General features: G+C 53.3%; 3 protein-coding genes across 3 annotated transcripts; 1 reads left to right on the plus strand and 2 right to left on the minus strand.

The window, feature by feature from the left end:
* Nucleotides 1-224: 224 nt before the first annotated feature.
* On the minus strand, nt 225-507 carry HD553DRAFT_339529 (uncharacterized protein; the record flags this gene model as incomplete). The annotated part of the gene is made up of 2 exons (XM_046182452.1): nt 225-365; nt 445-507. 2 exons carry the CDS (start codon nt 505-507, stop codon nt 225-227), a joined length of 204 nt encoding a protein of 67 aa, XP_046039354.1.
* Nucleotides 508-1,268: 761 nt separating this feature from the next.
* On the minus strand, nt 1,269-6,210 carry HD553DRAFT_305725 (NRDE-2, necessary for RNA interference-domain-containing protein). The gene is made up of 11 exons (XM_046179187.1): nt 5,443-6,210; nt 5,221-5,318; nt 4,275-5,100; nt 4,147-4,215; nt 4,043-4,088; nt 3,268-3,984; nt 3,116-3,205; nt 2,779-3,053; nt 2,161-2,707; nt 1,977-2,098; nt 1,269-1,911 (listed from the first exon to the last, which is right to left on the minus strand). The coding sequence occupies exons 1-11, from the start codon at nt 6,146-6,148 to the stop codon at nt 1,673-1,675; spliced, it is 3,735 nt and encodes a 1,244-aa protein (XP_046039355.1). The 5' UTR covers nt 6,149-6,210; the 3' UTR covers nt 1,269-1,672.
* Nucleotides 6,211-7,832: 1,622 nt separating this feature from the next.
* On the plus strand, nt 7,833-8,771 carry HD553DRAFT_257074 (uncharacterized protein; the record flags this gene model as incomplete). Its single annotated transcript, XM_046177363.1, has 5 exons — nt 7,833-7,927; nt 7,996-8,187; nt 8,267-8,354; nt 8,415-8,558; nt 8,625-8,771. Coding segments are annotated over 5 exons (666 nt in total), but the record flags the coding sequence as incomplete, so codon positions are not given.
* Between the last annotated feature and the right edge of the window lie 1,036 nt (nt 8,772-9,807).

The following is a 9,807-nucleotide window of genomic DNA, read 5'->3' on the forward strand; positions in this document are numbered from 1 at the left end:
AGGTCGAGTCTAGCGGAGAAGAAGGGAGAAGAAGACGACCCTTCTCGCTCGAGGTGTTGGTTGTTCGTGTATATGTTCGAAGGCGTTCGGGGTCGTTAAAAAGCGAGTCCAGAGAAAAGAGGCGGGAAGGGACTACTGTATCACAAGCGTATGGCGATCAGAATCACAGGCAACAATCGGGCTACACTGACTGAGACCCGAACTCACTGTTACGACCGCGGTCTTTATACCCTTGCACGCCTACTCTTTCCCCAGCTCACGTTCTTCCTGGTTCCTCGGTACTTTCCACAAGTGATGAGCTTGACGAAGAAGTACCAGATGGCCAGGAGGACGTTGGCGATGGCGGATACGATCGTCGTGATGACCTACAAGATGCGCGAATAAATGCCAAGTCAGTACCACGCACACGGAGTACTCTGGTACTCTGATGGACGGAGCACTCACGTTGACGATGGCCATAAGGACGGCGTTGATGCCTCGGGCGATGCTGCTGATGATGTTACCCATTGTGATTGACGAGGGTTGATTGGTTTGGTTCGGTTCGGTTTGGTTTGATGAATCTGTGAGATCAGTGCTCAGAGTCAGCCCGAATCGTTCGTAGTGAATTTCCTGGGAACGATCAGACTTACCTTGGAAGCGAGTTTGAACGGGCGAGTAAATCGACTTAAGATGGGTGTTTGTGTTGTTGAACGAATTCGAGGAAGGGGATTGGGCTTATTTCCTCTCTGCGCCTGGACTTTATATACATCGCAGAGTGGCTGCGAGAGGCGAAAAACCTTATCGCGACATCCCAACGACGTCATATCGTTTCAATCAGCTGTCAAAGGAGGGAGAATGCGGGATGTGGCAAGATGATGATCATGTACGTCATAAGTCGGGACCGTTCGGAAAAAGTCGCTCTGCCCTCCTGCTCGTGCTGTGTTGTTGTTGTTTTGTGCTTCGATAGCCCTCCATCAAAAGATTCTCCGTGTCGCTCCAGCCGTTTAGTGCTCGGCAAGTCACATGTTCGCTCGAGCTGCTAGGCGAAGCGAGGGCGCTCCCTCGTCTAGCGCTCAGTCTGGTTCGAAACAACACAAAACTTCTTCCGGCAAGGCAGCGCGAGAAGGAGGGGGGCGACGATCGTGACGTCATTTACGCCGCGACAAAGACGGATCTCGCTTGGGAGGTCAAAGGGGCTAAAACGAGGGGCGAGGCGCAGAAGGTTTGGAATCGATTTTGTCTGGGCGATAGCCTGGGCATGCGGGACAGCAAAAACTGCCCTTATTTCCCCCGGAACCCCTAATTCCCCTAAACAGATCTATGCGCGGACAGCTCGAATGGCTCGAATAGGTGATTTCGGATCGTGATAGTGGGCGCATGACCTCAAAGACGGTGCACAATGACCAAAAGGGAAATGCCGCACTGTAAGCGGGAGGTTGATGATGCTGCGATACATGTTCGCGGAAGCTTCTTTCTGCGCTCTGCTTCTATTTGTTGACATCATGAGTTTTAGCCGCAGTCAAGGTTTCGCTTGCGTCTAAGCGAGAGGTGCCCTCATGTTCAAAGTGAAACACGAAACCGCCGGTCCAATCGGACCTTTCTTCGGCATGTCCAAAACTGGTGGTATCAATGGCTTGCTCTTCGATTCTGCTTATTGCGAGATGCCAGCTACATTGAAGCAAGTGTGCGCGCCTCAATACGGCATCAACGTCTTGCGCTCCTGCAGGAAATCGAACACCCTATCCTCCTCCTTCATTGGATCCCCTCCATCATCTCGGTCGAAATAATCGCCCATCCCGACCGGCCGCCAGTATTGCTCGAACGGGAGTCTGACACGAATACCCTTCTCGACCATGACTTCGGCCCAATCTTGCAGTTCCTTTTCTGAAAAGTAGGGTCGGAGGATAGGTGAAAAGGGAAGCATGTATAGTTCTAGAAGACGGTTCAGGCGGTTAGTCATGTGGTTGCACTATCGAATTATTACGAGCGAGAATTACCTTTGGCGGTGCCGATTTCCCCCAGAGCTCGGTAACAGAGCTGTTTCGCAGCGTCTGATCGTCTTTGCATTGCCTCGAACTCGATGTAGGCCTTCCAAATGGCCAACGATCGTCGTGCGTTCCTAGTAGGCCATCGGATCATCAGTATCCTGTGTTAGAAACAGTTAAATTTGATTGGACGTACCCAGCGACATCGAGCGCCTTGTCAAAGACGTGTCGAACGCGCTCAGCAGCAGCACTGGAGGACGACCAAAAGTCTCCCCTGCCCGACCTGGATTCGGCCCACGCGGCCCATAAAAAGGCAGTCGCGCTCGATTCGGACGAGTTCAATATCGAATCCTCGATCATCCGATGCACCCGTCCATACACCTGACTGCTCGACTCGTTGGCCAGGTAGAGCGATAGAAAAAGCGTGTTGTTCGGGTAGACTGAGATAAGACCCTCAAGAAACGGTCGCATCACGGTCGGGGCCAGGTAATGATGTAGTCTATGCGTCCAAGCTAGTTGACAGGCGAATTGACCGAGTTGTTCCTGCTGAGGAGAATTGCTAGGCAGTAATTGTACGTCCAGCTGCAGGTCCTGGAAGACTCGGTCAAAGGGCTCTTGCTGTGTACGAAACAGGTACCGCAGCTTGATCCAACTATGGTCATCCGGATCGATCCGTGCGAATGCGTTCCTGGCTTTCAGTATAGCAACCGCTGGAGCGGCGCGGTCTAGATGTTCAAGATCGACTGGGTTCGAGCCAGGTATAAAGACTGTACATCAGCCTAAGAACGTTGAAAGCGGTATCATATCGGCCTACCTTGTTCGGAATCGTTTGAAACTAGCAGCAACACATTCAAACTCTTCTGGTTCTCTCCGGCCAAGTATTCCATCTGAGCCCATTCGAGCAGTAAATGGTGCCGCACGTCCGCGTCGGCTCCATCTGCGTTGCTCGTCATGGTCTGTATGCACATCGCGTAAACTTGTCGGGCCTCCTTGATCTTGTTCTGTTGCCTCAGGACTCTAGCGTAACTCGCGTAGAGCTCCAGATTCCGTTGATCGGACGCAATGAGAGTCTTGGCAGCCTTTGTAGCTCTGTATGGTGTCTATGTTCAGCACAGTCGGACAGCAATCCCGCTCCGAATGCAGGAACATACCCCTTCCGATTCCGCAGACTTTCTATAGCGAGGTATGCGATCTTGAATGCGGGTTCCAGGACCACGGTCTGTAATTGCCTGAGAACGTTGCTGCTTTGCAAATTTCGTTAGCTTTCGCAAGCTGAGAATGGGGTTGCATGATTGTGATTTACCCGACAAGCGTCAAATCACACTGAGTGGTGATACCCTTATCGAGCGTACTGAACCAGGGTTGTACGTCACTGCAGACCGTCTCCTGATCCGCAGACCACGCTTTCATAGGACAATCGAAGACGCCTCGACCCAATCTGGTAGCGCTTGGCGAGCCTTCGATCATTGGCTGATGGTCCCGAGACATGACCGCCGGCCAGAGATGTCCAGGTTGCACATCCAATGACCAGCTGAGATGTGGGTCTGTGAAAAATGGTGAATCCGAACCGACTCCAGGCGGTACCAACGGTACTCCTAGCAAGTTCATCGCTGCGAAAGCGAACTGCAGCTTGACGTCCTGATCCTGGATGACGAATAGAAGCGGCTTGATATCGGAGAACAAGATCGTCCGATAAGGATCTTCATCGTCTTCGGCCAGATCTAGCGCCCGAGCCGGTCGCGATTGTCGCTTTTCGGCGCTCATCTCGTCTTGAAACCAACGTTCATACGGGTCCGTCGACTCGCTGCGTGATGGCGTCTCTTGTGTCCCATCCGCCGCGAGTGATTCGAGATCGGGCTCTTCATCGCGCTTCCATGCGGACCAACCCGCCGCCGAAGTCTCTCCTATCCGGGCGTGCTCCGAATCCCAAAAGGCTTCGAGGTCTTGCATCAAACGTCCTTGCCATTCTCGCGTATCATGAAACAGCGATCTCCGCAAGTGAGCAGGTTTGAAGAACGACCTACGGATCGCATTTAGGTCAGCTAACGCCCAATCTGAAGCTTGATAAGTAGACTTGCAGTTCTAGCATGGCCTGTATCGCTGCAGTTGCTCGTTCGATATATCCTAAGCGCGAAGATGATCAGGATCCGCCCAAACTACGCAGCTAGAATTCGTAGCTTACCTGCATGTTTCAGGAGCAGACAGCATCGCAGCAACAAATAGACCAGGTTCTCCTCCAGGAAACGGTCGTCTGTCGGAACTCGATTCAGCCACAATGTATATTTCAACGATATCTGCGGAAAGACTCACCATCGCCGCCAGATCCCCTGGCACTGTTCATCACCTCGATACATTCGACATAGACCTCGATCACGTCATCCACCCCGCCAGTCCCTGACCGACCTTTCTGTGAACCCAATCCTCTGCCCTCCCTCCAGGCGATAAACTCCAGCCAGAGGCTCATCAACCCAGCTTCGTCCCCCTGGCACTTCCTCTCCGTTAATTCCCTTAGGACGGCCTTCCAACTCGCCGTCACCCTCTCGGCCGGCCAGAAGAGCTGGACCAGCTTGAAGAATGCCGAATGTAAGCGCGGATCTGACTTGTTCTGCTCGGATGCGCGGAAGGCTTTGGATAGGATCTCGGTGGCGATCTCGGCTTCGGCTCGTTTGCTCGTCGAGACCTGTTCGGGGCGGGTCTTCTTGTCCTTGCGTTCGTTTTTCGTCCAAGACGATGAGGAAGAGCCGGAAAGATGAAGTTGAGAATAGGCTATCCACGAGGCGATATCCTCAGGGTGTTCCTTCAACCTGCGTTCGAAATCGACGATCCGGCGTCGACGCCGATCTTCCTCGGTCTCCTCCAGCTCGACATCCATATCCACCTCCCCTTCAGGCTCTCCTTCTCTCTCACTCTCCGATGATCCGTTCTCGTCCCGTCGACCTGCTTCTTCCTCCCAATACGCTTCGACCCGGTCCTTGGCCTGCTCAACAGGGAGAGGTTTTCGTTTCGGCTTGCCCACTGAGATGAAATCTTCCTGCATATCGACCTCTTTCGATCCGTCAGTCCCGTTTCGCGAATACTTCAGTCGGAGTGATGGACCATTTATGGGTAGTAAGAGGGATCCTCGAGACATCTCGTCCTATAATCGTTGCCATCATAATGTACATTGTGGTTATATCAAGGATATAAAGAAGAGCTGTATCAGCTCCAAGACCATCCATGTCCAACTCAGAATCAGGACCGATGTTCAATGACTTACGGTGGAATCCGCCTTCAGCGAGACTGGTACCCCCCTGCCACCCCCGACTTCCCGTAGGTCCAACCTATAAGCTTCAGAGAGCCCAACTATCCGTCCTCCTACCGGTGTCAAAACGTAACCAAGATCAGCCCACGGGGTCTATGGACTTCTTCTCGTGTGGATCCACACGTTTACAAGAAGCAGCAAAGGGGGATCAGGAGTGAGAACGAAAAGAGTACTTACGGCCAACCGGGATATACCTCATCCCCCTCTGAGGTCCGAACCGAAGGATATCCTCGTCCCCCTTCGTATCCATATAAAATTCCTTCGGATCCAGGGCGAGCTTGTCCTCTCCTTGCGTAGGGGCGTGCTTGGATTCGAGTGTATCAGGTTGAGTTGAATGGCGATCTCGGTCTTTGTCTCTGTCTCGTTGACGGGAATATCGGTCATGGTGCCGGTCCCGGGATCTTGAACGTGAACGTGAGCGTTTCCGGCTCTTTTCGTCCGACTTCGATTTAGATTTCGAGCTTCGAGACTCGTATCGATTCCCAACGTTCTCAATTTCGTTGTCATCATTTCCGTCCCTGTGATGGCGGCGATGTTCAAGATCCCGGTCTAAAACTCTGTCTTTGTCAGAGTGATCCCTAACCCGCCGTTTCTTGTCCCTGTCTCTTTCCTTGTCCTTCTCCTTCGGCCGGGACCGCGAGTCCGCGCGGGCTTTTACGACACCTTCCTGAGTGCTCTCATGAGAAGGTCCGGATTCGGGATCCTCAAGCTTGCTAGGCCGACGAGGAAATGACGAGAAGCTAGGACCTGCTACCGCTATCGAGGATTCGTCATTCCCCAAACTGAGACTCGTCCGACCGGGGAACGACGAAGCAGGTGATGGTGCCGCCGCAGGTTTGGGTGGATTCCGCTGTGGGAATGAGCTGAATGAGGGGATAGACATGGCTGCCCGTCAGCTCTTGGCTGGATGAGACGGGGAGTAGGTAGCGGTTGTTGAAGGGGGTCGATGTAAATCGTTGAACTGCTGATCATGCTGCCGAGAGCCCCGAATCGACATTGTAAATAGCCCGATCTCCTGGCTGACTAATCAAGGTTCAGTACAGCCAAGATTTCGGATCCGAACCCTCTCTCTCTCTTGTCATCAACCAATCAGAAGCGCATCCCCGGATTCAGCCGCGCTTACTCCCGCGAGCACGGGTAAGAGAGTCACGTCAACTTGCAACTGGTAGCAAATCGACGTCAGCCGCTACAGATCGGATGATGAATCAAGCTCAACTACGTTTAGTCACATCAGACATAATCTCTGTACCGGACGGTCGTTATGGGTCATTGCTGCTGAGTCGCTGAAACCGTCTCGTCGATCAACCCCGAACGCGACTTGGACCTCGCGCGGTATCAATCACCCTTGGCCTTGTTCAACATCAACTCGAATCTATATATTTCAACTATCCCTCTCGATATCTCGATAGGTCGTCTCATACCTATATCAGATCACCCATCAGCAACGCCATACCTTGTCCGTTATGGTGACGACCTACTCATCCCGAAAGGGTCGCGGGCGTAGCAAGAAGACGATCGCCTCGCGAACCCGGAGCACGCGCAAGATCACGACGTTGCCGGGACTCATCAAGGGATCGTACTCTCTTCGATTACCTGGTTCGAGCAAGAACAGTGTCGCAAGTGGTAGCGGGAGTGGGAGCGGGAGGGGACGAGGAGGTGCTGGTGCAGGTGCAGGTGCCAATGGAAGTCGAACTGTCGTCACGGTCTCCGGCTCACCCTCCTCCGTGGACGAAGTCAACTCCCTCCTCCTCACCAACACCGATCCTGATAAACACACAAGGACGTCCACGAGGACGAAAGCTAGGTCTTATGGGAAACAATACTTGAAATCGGGACTGTGGGCTTCGTCGACCCCGAGTAGTATTCCGTTCTTGAACCCGAATCGACCGGGTTCGAAGACCGAGACGTCGGGCGACATGTCGGAGGCCGAGTCCGAGGTTATCGAGGACGACAAGCGAGGAAAGAAGGCAAAAGATGCGGCAAAAGGGAAAAAAGCACAGAAGGATCCGAAGGGCAAAGGGAGGGATATGGGATTGACGATCAACACTGATCCTGCGGGTTCTGAAACTGGAACGTCATCGAGGTCGAAAAAGGTCGAATCGCTCTTTACTACGAAAGAGTTGAACCACAACCGATCTCACAACGAGGATGGCGATCAGACAGTCACCATCCCTCCTACCACCGGCTCGCAACCTAGCACAGCGACTTTATCCTCCATTCCGACCGCTTCGGAACATTCGCCAAAGACGGCCTCCTCCCAAGCTTCATCCCCCGATTCCGAACAGGACAGCGAGACTACCGATTCTTCGGACGAAGACATGGAAGTACAGGACGTTTTTCCTCCTCTGCCGATGTATTGGGGCAGGTCGCTCGTCAATGATAAGAGAGATTTCGTGCTCCCGTGGGATCTGGTAAAGGACGTCGAGGAAGGGGTGTTGGACAGGAAGAGGACGCCGGGGAGGTACAAGCAGATCAAACACAGTGAGTTTGGCTGTTTACTAAGCGTCTAATGAGGCGCGGTATTTGTCGTTGGAGGATCTGCGTTGACATGACGGGCGGTTTGCGTAGATATTTTCGTGGAGAGGAAGCCGTATACCGAGGACGCCAAGGTCATCTGCAACTGTGCGCCAAACAGCGGTTGCAAGGACGGGTGTCTCAATCGGTGAGCAATACCATCGAACGCGCCCCTGATACACTTCCTAAAAGACCTTCTCTGTCGCGCGACAACAGTGCGATGCACTACATCTGTGGAAAGGGTTGCCCTGCAGGAACCGGTTGTACGAATGGTTCCCTCTACCTCCGGTCGCAAAAGAAGACCAAGGTGATCTTTACCGGCTCGAGGGGGTTCGGTTTGAAGATCCTGGAAAAGGTCGACGAGGGAGAGTTCATCATGGATTACAGGGGCGAGATTATCGGGCTTGAGTGAGTGTGGCTGGTAGCCGGTCTGAAATTGGATAGGTGAGCGGTTATTTTTAACGCTTTGATTTTCTGGGATTGGTAGGACATATTTCAACCGGATCAGGACGATCTATGCGGGGAGGAAGGACTTCTATGCGCTTGACTACGATATGGATGAGGTCATCGATGCAGTAAGCCTCATCATCTGAGTTTCAAAGAGTTGTCATCAATCTATGTGCATGACTCCGTAGGGGCAGAAGGGCAACGACTCGAGGTTTATCAACCATTCTTGTTCGCCCAACATCGAAGTCCGAAAGTATCAGACTGCGGGAGCTGGGCTAGAGGAGTATGAGATTGGATTTTGGGCGTTGCGGGATATCGCTCCGGGGGAAGAGGTGAGCAAGCGGTAAGACATTGCGGTATCAAACGGACATTCCACTGAGACTTTTATCGTCAACCAGCTCTGCTATAACTACAACTTTGACTCTTTTACGACGTACAAACGCCCGATCGATCCATCAGGGTCGTTGCTCACGGCTGTCGCAGCTGAAGGTCGCCAGCGTTGTTTCTGTGGGGCAAGCAACTGTTCCGGGTGGTTAGGCAAGAGGAGCGGTTCCGCTGGCGAGTCTAGCAACCAGGCTTCGGGTTCCAAGCTGCCACCGGCTCCCATCGTCCCTCCGAAGAAGAAGCTCGGTCGACCTAAGGGCGTGCCGAACAAGGTCACCAAGCTCAAAGTTGTCAAGAGCGATGCGGTCACGCCAACACCGGAACCCAGCAAGCGCGCTTCAGCTCGGCTGGATACGGCCGAACCTGTTGCACCGACACCCAAGAGGCGGAAGCTGGACGACGTGATCATACCATCTCAATCGGCCATCAAGAAGCTGGCAAAGGCGAGAGAGTTGGCCATGGCGGCTGTCAAGGAATGTGGAATATCGTTGGAACGATCGAATGGGCGGAAAAGGAGCATTGCACAGTTGGGCGAGACCGCTCGACTTGCTCGGACCATTTGTGACGAGTTGACCAGTCTGCAAGCTGCTGTGGCTAGCAGTTCGAGGACTGTCGAGGGGTCTGCTCGGGTGCGGGCAGGGCCCTCGAACGCCTCGTCCTTGCGCGTGCGTGCCTTTGCCGATGTCGCTCCGGATGGCATCAGCACTGGCTCGGAATCTGATGCCGAGGGAGGGAGCAATGCTGGAGATGCAGATGAAGATGAGAAAGAGAATGATGAAGAGATGCCGGTTGGATCGGAACCGAAATCTTGGCGAATCGTTCCGGTAAGGCAATCCTTTTTCGTTCCAGCTTCGAAGAGGAGCTCTGTGCAGGCAGGCAAGGCTCGTGCAGTCGAGGTCGAAGAGAAATGGCCTGAAGATCAAATCGGGAACGAATCAGCGTGGATGTCGGCGTCTGATTCGGAGAGAGAAGGCGAATCAAGGAAGGGTTCCCGCTCAAGCAAGAGAGCAAGAAGGTCCATCAGCGAGCAGGTCCTCGATGAGCCGGACATCCAGGACCCTCCTATAGCATCATCTTCTGTGAATCTCACCAAGTCCCCACATCCGATCAGCGGCGAGTACCTTGTCTCAATGCGAGAACCCGAACCTGAACACATGGAGCAGGTCCGACAATTCGATGAACCTATCGCAAGTGGAT

Source organism: Filobasidium floriforme (assembly GCF_021052385.1).
Source record: "Filobasidium floriforme strain CBS 6241 chromosome Unknown HD553scaffold_3, whole genome shotgun sequence".
Taxonomy (NCBI): Eukaryota; Fungi; Basidiomycota; class Tremellomycetes; order Filobasidiales; family Filobasidiaceae; genus Filobasidium; species Filobasidium floriforme.

Coding starts and splice junctions, on each gene's coding strand:
- HD553DRAFT_305725 (XM_046179187.1), bottom strand. CDS start 6,148: ATGTCTATCCCCTCATTCAGCTCATTCCCACAGCGGAATCCACCCAAA. Junction 5,319..5,442: donor GAGGTATATCCCGGTTGGCC/GTAAGTACTCTT, acceptor TGACACCGGTAG/GAGGACGGATAGTTGGGCTC. Junction 3,206..3,267: donor TGTGATTTGACGCTTGTCGG/GTAAATCACAAT, acceptor TTTGCAAAGCAG/CAACGTTCTCAGGCAATTAC.